The following is an 18,714-nucleotide window of genomic DNA, read 5'->3' on the forward strand; positions in this document are numbered from 1 at the left end:
TGTCCTGGTATTTTCATTCTTTTAGGAGAGGTCTTTTTACCACTCTACTTTTTAGATTCAATTTACTGACAACTTTAAATTTGACTACCAGTTCTGATCTGTGAAAGCCCTTCCTATAAACCTGTCCTGAGACAATCAGCTGATTTTGTGTGGGCTAAAATATCATGTGCCAATCATCCAGTCTTGTTCTAAAGACCGGTGTGAAATTTCAGTACAGCCTAACAAATTTCAGTCTTTGCTGAACTGATCTTTCACCATTTATTTCTACAAAACATTTTTCAGCACTAAGGCACCATCTAGCAGCATTGATTTCATCACTGTCACCTCAGTCAAAAATATAATTTTAATTTCACAAGTTTGGTAGCATCTTTAGATGGTCTAACCACAGCAGAGTTCTGGTGCAGTATGGATGTTGCAGTGATGATTGTCATCTGGTGACACCACAATTGTACTTCTGCTCTGATTGGTTCTAGGCCTGGGAGTTTAATTTCAAATAGCAGTGACATACCTGTTTTATTGATAGTTTAGAGATTTTAAATTTTGTAACATTAACATAAGTAGTTTTGTTGAACAGTGTCTTTATATAGACACATTGATCTACATTTTGCACTTTTTTGGCACAAGAACATAAGCGATTGGAAGTAAAATATCAGAAGTAACCAATATAATGAGTGTCAGTGCATAATAATTAAGTTTTCACTTAATTCTCAAGTTTTAAGTGAAAACTTGAGAATCCAGATTTAGTTTTGCTTTTTTTCTTGAACCTTAAAACTAAAATTTCTATAAAACAAGAGTAATGCTTCTCTGGTTTATTTTCCCTTATTTGGTGGGTTTTTTTTTGTTTTGTTTTTTTTTTTTTAATATTTTAGATTATAATTTTATAGCAAAGAACAACAAAAAGAAAGTGAGCTCTAATTATAAAAATAAGTAAATAATTTATTATTAATAATATGTTAAATGAATAAGGTAAGAAAAGTATATAAAAGGAAGTGGATTTAGAAGGAACCTTAGTTGATTCACTGGGTAATTGCAATGAAAAATAAAATTAAATTCATCTTCTTAACACAGAAGGCCATGTCAAAATCAGTTTGTCAGCAGAGTGACTTTTTAAAAGAAATAATTAAAATGTATGAAACAGAACCCTCTTATTAAGCAAAAACACTGTATAAAATGTTGAAGCATGTTTGAAAGTGATCATATGAAAAATGCGCAGCAAAGAATAAAAAGTGTATTGTAGAATGCAAAAAATATTTGAATTTAAAAGGTGTCTAAAAAAAATAGATTCTAAACTAAATGATCAGACAAGAGCAGAAATTCTGGCTGGTGACTTTGAGGATAGGAATTAATGAACATAAAAGGGATACTTTGGAGCAAATAGCCAAAGGCATGCAAACAATTTACACAACTTCAAGATACCAGGTGTAGCAAGGTAGGAGAGAACTGGTGAGTCTCTTGAGCTGCAGTTAGTGAGAACAAGGACGTAGCAGAGGTTCTAAACTGTGTCTTTGCATTTGTATTTACCTGAGGAGGGACAGAGAAAGGCAGACATACCTAGGAAGGCACCCTTCCCAGGTAACCATTTGAAATAAATGTGTGAAAAATGGAAGAGGATGTTGTTTAAAAAATTGACTAAAGCAAATAGAAAGGAGTCAGTTGATCATGTGTTTTGTTAATTTTCAGCTTCTAACAAGAGCTAGTAACCAAAGAATGTCAGGAGTCATGTTTGTCACTTAAAAATGTACTAGAAAACATGGTAGAGACCAGTGAGAAGCCTCAGCACAGGATATACATTTGTAATTTAGGGGTTTTAGGAACAAGGTAGCTGGCATCTGGCCAGGAAAGTAATGCAGGAAGATTGTCAATCTATTAGAATTTTGATAGAGTGAGAATTAATCAATAGAGTGTTTTTGAACTGTCAAAAGAAAAAAAAAAAAAAACTTTAGCACAGTTTTTGTGTAGTAGAAGAAGCTCCTAAAATAATCAAGTGTTGTCATAGGGCAAAGCATTACCAGACTCTGTGCCCAAGAGGAAAAAATCTTGAGGATAAATGGAACATTTCAGCAGAAGCAGAGTCCACCAAGCGTTTATGCAGAAATCCATGGAGTTAAAAAAAAATAATTACCTAGAAACAGCAATCAGAAAAATGGGGCAGTGTCTGCAGATGTCATGAAGGGGTTTGGATGCACTGGCTCTCAAGTAGCACATACCCCTGATGTGCACTGAAGTGTTGGCAAACCTCCTCTGCTTCCCAGGTAGCTGGCTCTGGAATGGAAAGCTGCAAAGCCCTGCCAGCACACTGGGAATGCTGAGGAGCTCAGTCCCTGGAGCTGTGCCCTTAGTCAATGGCTCCAGAGGTTAGATGGTAGCTCTAGGTGGGGCTTTCATGGTGCCACAGGAGTGTGTCTGCTCTGGGTTTCCTCCAATATGTACATTCAGTGCAGAACCTTCAAAAAGATCAAGAAGGTGATGCATATTAGCATGAGAAATTGGGATTCATCCTGAGAAAAGAAGACGGTGGAATAGTTCCCTGAGAAGTTTCCCACAATGCACAATCCCAGCAAGAAGGAAATAAAATACCGGGTTGTAAAAAGGGAATTGAATTGAAAATACACTGAAAAAAGTGCTACAAACCCCCTACACAGATCGTGTCACTGTGTTCCTCTAGACAGTCTATTCATTCCATAGAAACACATGGCATAGCAGCAACAATGCTGAAAATAACTCTGTGCAAAGTCATATCAAAAGCTTAGGACTAATTACTGTAGGCAAGCTGTGATGGGGATGGGAAGTGAAGGAGGCTGCATGAGAACTGAGGAAGTAAACTGCTTGCTTTTGTTTGCTGGGCTCAACAGCAAGAGAGCAGCAAGGCAGAGAAACAACTGCAGGGCAACAGGGTCATGAACTGATCATCCCCATTTGATAAAATACACACAGGTCATACACATTTGATAAAATGATGCCAATTTGACATAAATTACAGTAACCTGTTGAATTTATGCAGCACGGTTGAAAATAAAGGTTTAATGTAGTGGGAATTTGGTTCTTTGTGGTTGGAGGTTCCATTGCTTGGTTAAGTGAAAACAGCAGCTGTATTAGAAATTGTTATGCAGAAAAGTATACAAATCTCATATTTTCTTTTTGTTCCATCATCAAATTTTCACCTTGCTGGTCTAAGCCATTGGACTTGCTCATACACCAATTTCCACATAAACATACATATTCTATGTATTATTCTGAAAAAAATGTAATGTAAGTAAATTTCCACATACTTAAATAATATATTTGGAAGAATATATTTATTTCTGCAAGTTTTAGATTAATGCTATACATAAAAATTATAAAGTTATGATGGGTTCAGTAAATTGTAGGATTTTTGAAAATTGTTTCCTCTTAGAGTGACTCCAGGATTCTCCTAACTTGCATATTCTTCTTGCTGTGCAACTGACACTTCTTGTCGTTCATCCCCATGGTTTGAACACTGCATTTCTGCAGACAGTTCAGAAATTTTTATAATTACTTGAATGTTCATAAAAAATGAAAAAATTCTGAACTTTCTGGAGAAAATGAAATAAGTGAAATAACACTGGTGCGGAAAATAAAATTAGCTTTTAAAGAATTCCCATGTTTTCAATTCTAACCATTTATAGCAAATTTTTCTTTCAGTGGTGGTTATATCAGACAATATTTTTATTAATAATATTGCTATAGTTATCAAAACCCCTAATCCAAGATTCAAACTTTGTTGGACCAGATTCTGCAGGATATATAACAGAGACTATCTCCACATGAATACCTGATCAGTCTGATTCTGCTCTATTTCTAATACTTTGAACAAAGTCCTGAGATGATAGCAGTGGAAACAGCACCATTAAATCTACCTCAGGAGTATTTTGGTCTATAATTAATAAGAAATAGCTTTCATTTTTTTAAATATAACTTTTGGTTCATTCTAGATGGGCAATAATATTATAATGCTTTAGAGCTTTCCTGAAGTTTCATAATGACATTAGCAACAGAATAATTTTTCTTCCTATTAAAAGGTTAGGATTTTTCGATATACAAAACCAGTCAAAAATTGCCATAACACCTGAACTTTTTATGTAGAAATGCTTATTTTGCTCAAAAAAAAATTACTTTGGCAAAGCTTAATCTCCTTTGAAAGCAGGTTAAAATAAACTACATAAGGGCACAATTTCCTGCATGAAATAACAGTGTTTATACAGGGAGACATTCTGGAATAATGATTGTGTTCTAAAGTAGCCCCCTCTTTAGCTCTGCAACATTTTCTGCATACACTCAGGCATTTTCATCGTCACTGATGAAAAGGTATCATTATCATAGAAAGTATTGCCACCACCATCCACATATTTCATGTATGAGTTAGGATTTTATCACATCAGGTTAGACACAGAGGATAAAAAAGCTGGTCTCTTACCTAAAGAGCTGGTGTCTAAGCAAGGTGAATTGGAAAAGGGAAAATCATGCCTTTCTTTGGGAATTCTGATTTGTGTGGCATGGTTTCTAAACAGCACTCCCTTTGATAGGTGCACATAGTTCTGGGCTTGCAGACTCAGAGGATTTGGGTGAGATTTCTCAGTGTCATCCAAAGAAATTCAGTGTAACTTTGGCCTCATCCCATGCCTGTGCTTCTTTGCATGGGGTGCTACTGAGTCCCTTTGCAGCAGAGATGCCAGGAGGGTCTGAACAGGATTTGGTGCCAGCACAAGTCCCTGTGTTTCTGTAAAAGTGCATGTGAAATATGATGGTTTCATCCCACAAAATATTTTTCACCTGCTCAACTTGATCTATCCATCTCAAGTTGGTTTATAAATGAAATTTAAAAGTTTTCAAAAGCCTTTTAAGCACAGTCTAGCTTAAATTATCCACATCCTTGAATTAGATTAGAATAAATGACCTAGAGGAGAAAAATGTTCATGTATTTATAGCAGGACAAGAAGTGCCTCACAATCCTTTGATTATTTTTCAAAGGAATAAAAAAGTGCATGTAAATATTTATTGTGTATTTTGATCTAGCTGGGATCATAAAGGCCCAATTCTGTATGCCAGAATTTGTAACACAACATTTTCTGCTGATGTTTAACATAAATATTTGAAAAGATGTTTTAAGCAAGAAGTCTTCACTGTCTTGAAACAACTTTCAAAAAAAAAAAAAGAGAAATTACACTTTGGTGCAGTGAATATCATGGAAGAAGATATTTCTTTCACTTTTTTGTTTACTTGCATCTCATTTCTGGAAGTTATTTGGATAGTTTTATCACAGCTGTGACGGACACGATAGTTTCCATTTACATAAACATCAATAAGAGCTTTTTGGAATGGGACACTTGATTAATTCTAAAAAATGAGGCCTGCCTGCATTTTTTTGCTTTTAAAATTAGCCTACGTGATTTCTAATACAGATCAGGTATAAATTTGTGAGCTGTCTGATCCCTTCATTAATAGGTTTTTAAATTCAATTTGTGATTTTTTGCACCCACTTGAAGTAAAAAGGAACAGAAGTAAACCCCAAGAAATTAGCTCCAGTAAATTGCATGTGCATTTTGGAATTCTTGGTCTAAGAAGAAAACATCATCATGCTGGATTAAAAAAAGTTGTGCTGAAACACAATTTTTAATGGCCTGAATAAACAAGTCATATGTGCACAGTCAAAGAATTGTTCCTTTGTGAATAACACAGTTTTGTGGTCAAAAAGAGTTTAAACTATGTGGCTGTCCTGCCACAGTGAAGCTCCCGACTTCTGTTCAGGGGTTAATCCTTGGGACAGGCCACAGCTCTGATTTCTGCACAGATGAGAATGGCTTTGCACGTGCAGAATTGCTCAGCAGGAACAGAGGATGAGTTGAAGGGCCACCATCAAATAATGCTAAGAAACCCAATGGAATTTTTTTTCTTTTCTCAAAACTCTAGTGGAGCATTCCCCATATTTGCTGTATTTGAAATGCTGAGATTTATTTCCTCATACCCCAAGTTTGCCACTTCAGATCCAACATCCCTGTTAGGTAAATAAATCTTACCAGAAACCTCCTACACCTTAAATAAAACTTAAATGTGTGTGCTAATTACAATATAATTGAGTGAGAGCAAGACTTTGATGTACTTTTACTCATAATAATAGGTTCTTTATGATCTTGAGTAAACCACTTCTGATGATTCAACTGTTCAGTGTTTATTGCATAACTTCTGAAAGGTATTTTTATCTTACACTCACGACTGGTTCACATTCTTCTTCTGAATATATTACTCTTGCAGCTCCTGCTCAAGGGGAAGAACACTTACAGAGCATTATTGCAGCAATAGAAAGGAAATGGATACTTCAGAAAGCCAGATCAGAAAGGAATATATAAATGTGCAAAGAAAACTTGGCTGTGGCCCAATAAAGCCTATAAATTAAATTATTTTAATCAATTTTTCTAGAAATAATGAATATAAGAAAGTGTAATATGTGTTCTTCTTTTAATTTTAAAGCACAGGTGATAGCTATTAAATGCTATTTGCTTCAATCTGTTTGTGTAACTGTGGTCTTGGAGAAAAATTAACAGTACCCAGTGCTGTACAAAATACTGATTAAAAATTGTGCCCGTCCTTGAATTTACATAATGTCTTTTATCTTAGATAACTCTAGAGCTCTTTCCAGCTACAGTGCAGGAAAGTAATTGAAAAAGTTAGAAAAAATTAGTTAGTTTTATTTGAAAGAAAATTATACTTTTAATTAGTCTTAAAAATACAGAATTTCAACTGCTTGTTTTCTTCTAATGGCTGAAAAATCTGTATTTGCCAGTTCTGCATAGAAGTCTTGTGTATCTCAGCTATGTCACACTGCTGCTATATTTATTCATTTAGGTCAGTTTTGGCAGTGCTTATGTGTGCTGTGCATATACCATCTGTGGAGATTTTTCTTTTTAAATTAATGAGATACCATTTTCTGTGTTCCTACCAGTGGAGTATGAAGAAGTCTGAAAAACCTAGCAGAAAGGTTGCTTGAAACTTTAGAGTAATTTTTAAGATTAGTGTGCCATGCTGGTTTAAAATTCCAAAATACCTCTTGTCCCATCAATTTACATCCTATGCCAAAAGTAATTTAGCCACTTAGGGACATGGGTCCCTCTGGGAAGCATGGGGATGTTTGCAGTTAAAGTTTTCAAAGGCACTGAAGTTATTTATTTTTGATAGGCAGAATTCTATTCATTATAAATAAATGCTGTTCTTCAAAGTACAAAACCTTCTTGCTGTGACAGTCAGGAGCTGGAGAATTGAGTGTGAGCCTGATCCTGGGTCTGTGCACAGCAAATCTTTTCCTCTCTGCATGCCTCTGCCCAAGGAACTCCTTGGCCTGCAGAGCAGAGGCAATTATACTTGCTTTGGGTCTTTGGCTGTACACAATAACTGTGATTTTCCATGGTCATTTCCACTGCTTTAATTTTTATAGGGTTTCCTTTCCTTTTTCTTACTTTTTCTTGCCTTGACCTAAGTGGGAAATATTGGGAAAACCCTTTAAAGAATGCAATAAATAAGCAGTCAGATGGGGAAGTGCATCTGTTTATCACGTTTGGACAAGCACGCCGTGGGGATCGGTGCTGCTGTTTGTCTGGCAAGCCTGTAAACAGCTTTATTTGTGCATTAACCACTGAGAATCCACATTTCCATGCTAGTAGTCTGATGACTGCTGCTGGGAAGTAGCTGTGAATATATTTGTTTTAGAAACACGGTATGGTGAGGTCAGAAGAGTGAAAAATTAGGTATTGGGTACCTTTTTGGAGAGAAAGTAGGAGATACAGTAAGAATATTATTTTTAACTTCAATACCTGATACCTACCTTCTATCCCTTTTGGAAGTACTAAATGTGATGTGGATTCCCTGAAAATCCAAACTCTTCTGAGGTAATTTGATTTCTTTCTTTCTTAAGGAAAATGGTCTTTATTTGTTGCAAAAAATACAGTGAACATGGAGAAGCAAATTTTCAGAACTTGGTTCCTAGATCCTGCCTGAAAATCACATGCTTGTATGAGTACTTGCAAGAGTAAATCTGCATTTTTTGCATACACGTGAACCTATCTCATATTTGTAAAGGTTGTCATTTTACATGACATTTTTACAGGTTTTCAGAAGTAATGTGGCTTAGAAAGAAAAAATAAAGGATGCAGAGTAGATCCCCCAAAGAAGTACAGGGATGACAGACTCCTGGTTTTGCAAGTGAGCTGAGTCTTCTGACTTTATCTTTTTCACCTTCAGCATCACAGCTGCATTCAGCCCTGGAAAAAGATCCATTATGAAACTGCTTGAACACAACCTTTCTTTATTCATAAGGGATTTTATAGATGCTGATAGTGTGAATTCATCTTTTGTCAGTGCAAAATTCTGTCACTTTGTGACTTTTTTAGTTGATTGTTTGGGCTTTAATTTAACATCCATCTATGCTCAATTGGAATTTAGATGACAATTGAATAGAGCTGCACACAGCTGTGGGTATTGATAGGAACTGAGATCTAAAAAAGTTCTACCTTCCAAATGAGATGCAGTAATAACTTTTTTTCTGCTCCACTTGAGATAAAGGACTGTGTGCTTTGTACTTCCACTCTTCTTTATGGCTACTCTAATGAATTAAACAGGATTTTTACCACCACTGGAAGGTCATGGTCTGTACTCTCACATTCTCTGGCCTGTCTTTAACCTGGATCAAGCAGCTTTTTTCCCTAAAAAGTCTGGGACATGGTGCCAGAGACCACTCCTGAAAGCAGATTGAATACGTTCACATGCCATGGCCCACGTAGATTGCTGGATATGGCTGAGAAATTTTAATGATGTGGGTATAAATCATTCCTTTCTGGTAGTCTTAAGTCTAAAGAATGGTGATGGGCAAACTTCATTTATGGATAGAAACAAGCCAATATGTGATTTTGAAAAAGAGAAGTTTTGAAAGGCTTGTGAGAAGCCTTTGATACACTTAAGTGTGTTATCTTGGTAAACTGGGAAGGACTCCCTGAAATCAGAGGGTGTGCTGCTCATGACAAGCAGTGTGCTTTAGAAACAGAGAATAAAACATTCAGAAAAAGAGTGGGAACATACTTGTCAGGTCTTAATGCCAGCTAATCCCTGCTAGGAAAGAGGAATGTTGGAAAAAACATCATGGCAAAGATAAATTGGACAGGAATTCATAGTGTGATGCTGATGTAATGCTGTAATGCATGTTACTTCATGTAAGAACAAGTAAATTTAATTCTTTCAGGCCAAACCCTGCATGAATAATTTAGACACCTCTGAAGGCCACCAAATGGTGATCTACATGTCTGCTTCTCCCTGGAATCTGTAGGGAACTGAGGCACTTATGAGCAATTTAGGAGGAATGGTTTATATCCCTCCTCCCCAGGGCTCTGAAAATTTTAAGTCACATTGTAGCTGGCCTTTAATGTGTTCTGCATTGGTTAACCCTCAAACTGAAATGTTCATTTTCAGGCTTGTCAGCTGAAAGGAATGTGTACTGCAGATTTTGTAAGAAGGCAATAAAAGTGGTGAATTTTGAAAAACAAGGGACAAAAACAAATAGAGAAAAAAGAAAAGAAGATTGAGGAGAAGAAATTACTGTTGCATACATACACATAAGTAATTTTTATTAGAAAAAAAAATTAAGAAAGGAATCAAATAGGAGTTTTACTAAGCATGATACCAAAATTGTTAGCTTATAGTGAATTGGTACTACAACATGTATGCAATTTGAATAAGTTGTTGCAGAGAATTTGGAAATATTCTTAGGGAATATTCTCTGTGCTATAAGTTTGACATACTTCAGGAGGAATTTGGGAGTTATTTAATAGGCCTTAACACAGTGCATAATTATAAGAACTCTTGCAAATTTAAATATTCTGTGATTCTCTCTCTTTAATGGTGATGTCATGTATTATCTTCAGTGTTTTCAGGTAGATAATATGGTTATAATAGTACAGAAAGACAAAGAAGCTCTATTCTCACTGTATCTTGTGGGAAAAAAGGTCTTTTGTGTTTTTATGGTACATTATAGAATACAGCTTAGTGCTTTTCTCTGCTGAGTTGTAGTAACTAAAAAGCATTGTTTCGGTAGTAAATAATCAGAACCAGAGATAAATCAAATCTGACATCTCCTGTGCCTCTGGCTGTTGCTGGGGGTGGAAAAGAAAAATTCTCTGCATTTAGAACAGAAAATCAAATGCACATGAAAGTATCCTGTGTGCAGCAGAACATTGATGACAAAATCCAGGGCTTGATTCAAAAGTCAATCCCTCTTAGTCATGTGCTTGATGTAAAGCACATGTTGATTAAGGTCACTGCTTACATGAACTGGGAATTGGGGAGCTGTTCTTAAAAACTGCAAAGCTTTTTTTTTCTTTTCTTTTTTTTATTCCTTTTCTTTTCCAGAGGGTTAGCAAAGTCCAGGTAGCAAATAAATCTCAGAGCACCCATTAGCAAAGAGAAACATTATTTCAGTGGCTGTGATGATGTGTCAGCATTTGTGTCAGGCATCTCACTAGCCATATCAAAATAGTTGCATGTTCCAAACATTGAAAATACCTAAATACCCTTAAAGTGTGTATTTTCCAATCTCAAAGCTAAAAGAATTGGCAACATGTATAAATCAGCAATTTGGTCAAAAATGTTTTTCTAAAAATAATGATAATCTGTTGTTGGCCTGGAACATGATGTTCAAATGTGAAAAGTGGCAGGTTTTTACTTAAGTGCAAAGGACAAACCTCTCTCCCCCTTTTCCTGGAGTAGGTAACACTACTTGTCAGGTTTAATGCATTATGGTCAGTGCAGTATCCAGCACTGTCAGATTTTGGCATGGTTGAGAATCCTTCTTTCTTGAACTGATTTAAATGAATATGGACATGGAAATGTATGCACTCAATGAAAGGAGAAAGGAAGCACAATATATGTGCTTACATAGTTTTCTTAAAAAAAAGACAGGTTTGTTTTTTTTTTTTTTTTTTTTTGTGTGTGTAATCATATTTGTTCCAGAAGTAAATGAAGGAAAGATTTTAATGGCCTGTGGAGATTATTTATTTAGCTAAAATCAAGCCTGCTTCCAGAAAACTTTCAGTGCAGCAATAAAAACTTTTGCATTTTGGCCTACTCTAATTTATTCACAGCCTGAAGACCTGGTGCTCACAATTGGTTTTCTTGTTTCACATGAAGTCTGGGTAATTGTACCCATCAGTCCAAATGCTGTCGGTTTATTTTAGAAACAATATTTATATCTAGGATTTTGCAGATGCCAGAAGGAACATTTCAGCCAAACTGAATGCCATATTGTTATCAGGGAGAAATTCTACCCTGGGGCAACCTACAGGTTCACGTGCAGGAGCTGCTCCTGCCTTGCCTGTCCTGTCACATGCCATAATGGGACAGGCAGAACGTGGTCTCATTGTCACCTAACACCTTTAGTGGCCTTCAGGACCCCTCAGACACACTCCTAAAGCACACAGACAGTGGCCACCAAACCCAGCAGACTCACTGACAATAGAGATTTGATCTTGTTTAATTATTTATCTATATTTTCAAATGCAAAACTATGTTCCATCTTCCTTCTTTTTTTTCCTCCCCCTCAAACTATTTGATATAATGCAGAATTCAAAAGTATCACACTGTGTAAAATTAAACCCACATTAATTGTGTAAAGAATTAAACCCACATGAATTGTGTAAAAAGTTAACCCCACATTAATTGTGTTAAATTAAACATGGGCATCTGGAATGTAAGGTGTTTTATCCAAGATTTCTCTACAGAATAAATACATTTGAAGGACAAAATCTCTGCGCTGAAGCCTTGAAAGAAAAGGGAAAAACTTTCCCTTAAACTAATTCATGAGGAAAAGATATATGAGTTAAATGTTACTTTTATATTTGTGTATCAAAGTTTATTGGCCTGGATAAGACACTCTCTTTTTATAATGCCTTTAATCAAATATTTATAGAAGATTATTAGCAATGCTTTAGCAAACTTCTTTAATTAATAGATCACTTTTAAAAGAAAAAAAAAAAAGACTTTTTGGATTGCAAAATATACTGAATTGACACTTGCAGTGACTGGAATGCTTTTTTATCCACAGAACATGGGTGGCAGCAGAGTAATCCCCATCCTACATCCCCCAGCCCCAGCCCCAGCCGTGTGTCTCACCCTTTACCTGGATGCACCACTACGAAGGGTGAGGGAGCTATGGCAGTTCACTCTGCATTCCCATTCACTTGCTGACCTCTTTCCAAAAAACATACTTGCTGTTATCTGAGCTCCTGAACTCCAAGCTGACTGGAACAGCCAGGTTATTTCTGACAGAATACATTCTACCACTGCTTAGGTCTTGGTCTCTATTTGCTTGGGTGGATTGAGAGCAGGAACACTGAACTTGCAGTCTGGTTGGTTGGTTGATCACTGGAATTATCATTTTCTGGCTCTGTGAAGCTGATGGGACTTAGTGAAGAGCCATGTTTCATATGCTACAGTTAAGATGTGGACTGTAAGGCAAACCATCAAAATATAAAGTTAAAATTAACAATGCAGATTTAAAACCAACCTTGCCGTAATGCATAGGAGGTGATGAACTCCTTTTTTTAAATTATTGCTCACTGCCAGTGAAGCCAGAGTAGCTGGGCTGTTTCTGAGGGAAGTGCAGGAGATTACAGCATCCTGTGCTCCTTCATCATTTGCTGTGCTCTGTGGGGAAGGCCTGGTCTGGGTGCTGTGGTGATGCACACAGTTTGTACAGGGCACCCACAGGAGAAGGCAGTGAGCTGAGGGCTTGCACAAAAGCCCACATGTGAAGGGCAAAAATTGCTTGGATATTGTCTGAACTTAAGGAATGCAGATCTGAAACAAGAAAAGAGTTTACATAGTGGCTTTACCCCTGTTCTGCTGTTGCAGGGGTGTTTTGATTTAAAAGAAAGGGGTTTATGTCATCTTTCTCCTAAGTGAAGGGAGATCAGGAGTCCATCTGTAACAGCAACAGCATGCCTGGTTTTTTATATTCTTTGGAAATCTGATTGTCTAGCAGTTCCTTTGGATCTTTAGGCTGTTGGCACTTCTAGGGGGACTCAGCAGTTGTTCTGTTAAGAGCAGAAGTAATGCTGTGGGAGCTCATGGAGCTCTTAAACATAGTCCAGAGGGAAAGTGACAATGGTTATAAAAGGTATGGGATGAGTTTATAGTATGGGTTTTCTTTTGCTGCTTGGGTTGCCAGCTGTGGAGGGAAGCACTGAGCCCTTTCTCTGTCCCCTTTAGAGTACCTAGCACTGCTAAGGAGGAGTAAAATTGGATTTGGAGAGTTTGAAGGTATTCCCAGCACAGGCAATCCCTTCTAGGCTTTTCAATAAGAGGAAATACTGCTGCCAGTACTCACAGTTATAAAGTAGTAATCCAACATCAAGTTGAGACGCAATAGGATGATTTGCAGGGTGAAAGGAAGATTTATTGAAGAGACAGAGGCTTTACAGTATTTTCTGTTCATTTCTGATTCATGAGCTAGAAATAATTGCTGCATACTTTACTTTCTCTTTCCTGTTTATTGTGTTAGTGTTTTTAATTTCTTTTTCTGTTCAACTACCCATGATGTCTTTACATGTCTTCTTTTATCAGTCTACACAGACTTACCTCACTGTGGATGGGAGGCTTATTAGGGTGTATTGAGCAACCACTGAATCTTAATGTATTTTTGCCAGTTCTTATTTTATTTTATTTTTATTTTATTTTATTTTATTTTATTTTATTTTATTTTGTTTTATTTTATTTTGTTTTATTTTATTTTATTTTGTTTTATTTTATTTTATTTATTTTATTTTATTTATTTTGTTTTATTTTATTTTACTTTATTTTATTTTATTTATTTTATTTTATTTTATTTTATTTTATTTTATTTTATTTTATTTTATTTTATTTTATTTTATTTTATTCCATATAAATTGTATGCATTAAGTACTCTTACTGTAATGTTCAAAATCTTTGTTGTTCCGGGAAGGATCGATGCAGCACAGATCCTGTACCCTAAGAATTTTAATTGTAATGCTTGTGAATCTTTAATCATTTTGCTCACCTCAAATATTATTAGCATATATGTACAATTAGTATAATTACATTATCAGAATTATGGATCTGCTTGTGATTAAAGCCTTTTTTCTGACTACCCATGCTCACACAGACTTGAAGGTTCCCTGTGTACTAGTTTGAGAGTTTGGAACAGGTGATAAAATAGGGATGAAAGAGAGAGCTGTGATCTCAGAGGAGATATTAGGCACCAGAAATGATGGTGTTCTTGTTCCAGCTCTTACACTGACTGTGATACTTCCATTTCTATAGCACTTGCCATCTCTGGATCTCAAAGTGGATTATAAAGAATAGTGATTTAAACCTTCCTGCACCTCTAGGAGATAGGTAAGCACTATTATTCCCATTTTACAGATGGAGAAATTGTGATACAGAGAGGCTTAGTGTTTGTTATTTAAAAGCTTATTTATGAACACACATGCATGCACACACAGAGAACTGGAAACAGATGTCAGAACTTTCATTGCTCTCTTTTTTGAGTTGAGTCCATCCTCCTTTCCATTTAACCTCTCTGATTTATATTCCCCATCTGTAAAAAGACGGAAACTGGTATAGACACGCAGAGATTTGCTTGCACAGAAATTTCTGTGCAGAACCAGAAAAAAAGCCAAACAAACACGGAGCCCAAAAGTTGCCTTTAAAATCCAATGCTTCTTATGTGTTGGCAGAGGATATTTTAAGATTTGGTACAACAATTTTTGGAGCTGGGGAGAGTTGCAGTAGTTCTGCAGCTTTGATGCATAATATTTAGTTATTGCTATAAAAGGGCTTGACTGTTTTGAAATATAAGCATGTTAACTGGAGAGTAAAAATTTCAAAATGCATCAATTTACATGGCAAAAGGCCAGACACAGCCAGTAACTCAGTCTCTGCATTTTCTGGGAGATGGTGCCCCATCAGTACACTGTGTCAGACAGGAGTGGGGCAGTGGTGCTGCATAAAAGCAGTGATTGCCCCAGCTGCATCTCTGTTTATCTTTCTCCCAGCAAAGTCCTCCTGTGTCTGTAGTGCAGCATGAGTTCCTCAGTGGCAGACAGCAATCTAGACAGCTATGCCTAAATATTTACAAGAGAACTGAAATTATGACTGAACTTTGGAAAAAAAGTTTTTAAGATCCAATATAAGTCTTTATTATTTTTGCTACTACTATTGGAATTATTGTTTCTTGTAATATTAAAAAATATACTTTAAAAGATATCTAGATACTGAATTAATCTGATCATTCACTGCATCATGAAGGTTCTGATCTCATCATTCTTAAAAGCATTGTTTAAAAAACATTTTAAAAATTCTTTCTAATTCTGCTACTAATTTGCTACAGAACTGAAACATTGAAAACCTCATCCATTAGATGTTTTATTTTTAACAACACATCTGGCAAATTTGTGTATGTTGAACAGATAGCTTATGCAGAAATGATTTTCACATTTTTCTGTGTGCACCCTGTAGCATAGGCAGGCTAGATTAGACAAACATCCAACACCCACAGTAACATTTTCCTGTAAGCAATCTAACTTCCTTGTGATACCCAGAGTACCCAGATTTCATACCTTTACTGGTGAAAATATATCTAGGAAATAAGTATGGCTAATGTATATATTCATGTTAAATGGAATGGAGACTGGATGTGTTTATGTGCCACCAACCAAGCAAGCATCAACCTGTACACGATTCAAAGATTCATTTGAAAGTTAAGATTCCTTTTTGTTTCAGCTGTAAAACTTCACACAGAGAAGCAGACTGAATTTCAGGTAGGGATTTAGTTGATTTGGAGCCAAGGTAACACCTGATTTTATCCCTATAAATTTTAGCAGATAAGAATGGTGCTGGTGCTAATAATAATACTCGAGCAAGTGAGTTAGTTCTTTGGTTTAATGTGTGACTGAGATCAGAATTTAACCTGGGGTCTTCCTGAATGCTGGTACAAATCATTTGTTACTTTTGCTCCCAATTACAGTTAAATTAGCCAGAGTCTTGAGGTAATACAGCTACTGCAGCTGGTGGATTAGGATATGGCTTTGCTAATGCATTGACCTTCTTCATCTGTGTAACTTGAGTTAATTTTCAGCCTGACAGTAAATGCTGAAATTTGAATTGTAGCACTAATGCACCATTTTTTCATCTGTCAAACCAAACTGAAGGGTCATTTAGTGATGAGGATAATGGTTCACTTTGAAAGAGGAGGAAAACTAGTTTCTGAATTTTAGGGGGCATTCTAGATCTTGCTTCAAAAAAACAAGCTGAACTAGGGAAAAATTAGCCTGTGACATTTGAGTAATACTTCACCTGTAAGTCTGAATATTTTCCTTATCCTTATACTGACTCTGTACAGGCACATTGGAATATTTGCCATGACAAGTTATACAGAATAATAAAATAGCCTATGAAATTTGGTATTCAGGCTATCAAGCCTCAAAAAGAGGCTTTCTCTGAAAAGTGAATCAGCATTAAACTGTTTGCTATAATGGGAATTTCCACCATCTGTGACAAGCTTTGATTGTTTCTCTACACCCTAAGAAACCCTAAACCTAAGAACTGTTGGAGACTGATTTTTTGTTTTTGTTCCTCTCAGAAGTGTCTTTCTTTCTTTCCTGCAGCACGGAAAAGGATATGCTAGTCACTTCTACAGGACTTACCTGAAGCAGCATGATTTGCACAAAAGAAAGTCGACCAACAAAAAGCATCAGCTTTCAACTTCATTATCTTGGCCATCCAGTTCTGTGTAACTGAAGGATTTGTGTGCTGTTGGAGACATCCTGGCCAACAATAGGACCTAATTGCTCTCAGCAGGCCTGAGAAATGAGTTGAAATGTGTAGAACTGTAGAAACTTCAGAGGCAACTGATCTTGCCTCTCTGATCAGTGTGTGCCTGTTTACAGCACTATATATCTTTCTCTCTCCAAAATGTCACTGAGCCCTTTAGATGTTTATATTCACCACAAAAAGCCAATCGTACAGATAAAAGAGATGTGCATTATAAATGCAATATCACTGTTTTAAACTTGACTGTTTTATATTATTTTTGTGTGATCAAGTGTTCCCCAAACTATTCCAACTTTACAAGAGAGATTGTGATCATGTTCTTTTCACCTGTGGGTCATAAAAATGTTGTTAATCCGAAGACCCACAAAATTATCAAAGACATTTCTGTAGTTTATACACCGTGTTGCAAAGTGTTTACTGTACTATTTCAAAGCTTCTAAATAAATATAAAATATATATATATTATATTATATATAATTTTCCGAAAAACGTGGTACAACTTAGTTGATTTTTAAATGGACTCATACAGTCTACACCATACACTAAAGCGAGAAGATAATTCAGGGTTCCTAAGCTATCCTTGCTTAAAACAAAAATAAAATAAACCTTTAATAGTACTTCCCCAAAATTCGTATTTTGGTCGATCCTGTTTTTCTTGTTTAAAAAAAAAAAGCTGTAAGCAACAACATTTTGTCTAAAAAGTTGTAAGGAATTTTCAATGCCAAAGATGCAGCTGTCAATATTACCCGAATGAGCGCTATGTACTATCAGAGGTATAAACCACTCTCCATTCTTTTGATTATGTTTCTCTGGTTTTTAATTTGAAATCACAAAACCTTTTCTAAGGCTCTATAAATTCACCTGTATATGTTGTTAAAAAGAACACTGGGTGTCTGTACATTTTGCAATGTAAGATATAATGTAAGTGAAGTTAAGTATTTTAAGAAAATCATCCCAAGCTCATAAATATGTATACATACATAAATACATACACACACACACACACACAAACACCCACACATCTCTCTTTAACATAGTTTTGTGAAACTATACAAATGTATTGCCTAAAAATATTTCTCTTGTGGCTAGGAATAGTTGTTGATAGAATTCAAATTACAAAGGCAAAGTGTATGCCAGACTCTTTTATCACAAAGGAGATTTCCAATTAGGAACATGGCACATTCTCAGCTGACCCCTGTCCCATGGGAGTTCAAATGGTGTTGGCCACCATCTTTGTTGGGAAAAGGATTAAGCCCTTGCATATAATCTTTATGTTCTGTAATAATTCTGTGGTCTGAAACAGTATCTTAGAGCGTTTCTTTTCTATGAAATATTGAAAAAAAGTAAAATTTCAAAGGTAAAGTTTAAAACTACTTTCATGTCCATGGAGTTTAAGTACCATTTACTAAATGTAAAAATCTAGTAAAATTTTTTTCTTTTTTTTTTTTTTGTGCTGTGATTTTTTTTCCCCCCACTGTACTTTGCTACATCCAATAATGAAAGCAAATAAGAGCACACCTTGTTGCCAGCCAATGCCTAGGCAAATTCAAACCATTTCCTGCTGATGATTGAACAAGAGCAAATGTTTCATTGATTGCAGTGGGATTTGGATCTTGCCATTAGATAGGAATTCTTCTGTCCCCACCAATGCTGCCATGGGATGAATGTGTGAGAGGTTCTGCTATGTCATAATAGAATTTGGGTTTCTTATTTTTGTTTGTTGGTGCTGGGTTTTTTTTTTTGTTCTCTCTAATGGCAGTTTCTATTAGATAGGAGTATATAAATCAGCTATATGAAAACCATCCTGCTGTGGATCCAAATATGCACAGGGAATCCAGCATTCCTGATCAAATTCCATGTGTTCTTTGT

At 35.9% G+C, this 18,714-nt stretch overlaps 1 protein-coding gene across 4 annotated transcripts in view; it reads left to right on the forward strand.

Annotated features, from left to right (window-relative positions):
- Positions 1-18,286, forward strand: part of PCDH10 (protocadherin 10) — a 34,947-nt gene extending 16,661 nt beyond the window's left edge. For 2 of the 4 annotated variants that reach the window (XM_059843785.1, XM_059843787.1), the window contains exons 5-7: positions 12,098-12,193; positions 14,335-14,409; positions 16,680-18,286. In XM_059843785.1, the coding sequence (XP_059699768.1) occupies positions 12,098-12,193; positions 14,335-14,369 (131 nt within the window). In that variant the 3' untranslated portion in view covers positions 14,370-14,409; positions 16,680-18,286. The remainder of the gene's footprint in view (positions 1-12,097; positions 12,194-14,334; positions 14,410-16,679) is intronic. The other 2 variants (XM_059843788.1, XM_059843789.1) reach the window with 2 other exon arrangements.
- Positions 18,287-18,714: the final 428 nt, after the last annotated feature.

The sequence above is a fragment of the Haemorhous mexicanus genome, chromosome 4, assembly GCF_027477595.1.
Source record: "Haemorhous mexicanus isolate bHaeMex1 chromosome 4, bHaeMex1.pri, whole genome shotgun sequence".
NCBI classification, from domain to species: domain Eukaryota; kingdom Metazoa; phylum Chordata; class Aves; order Passeriformes; family Fringillidae; genus Haemorhous; species Haemorhous mexicanus.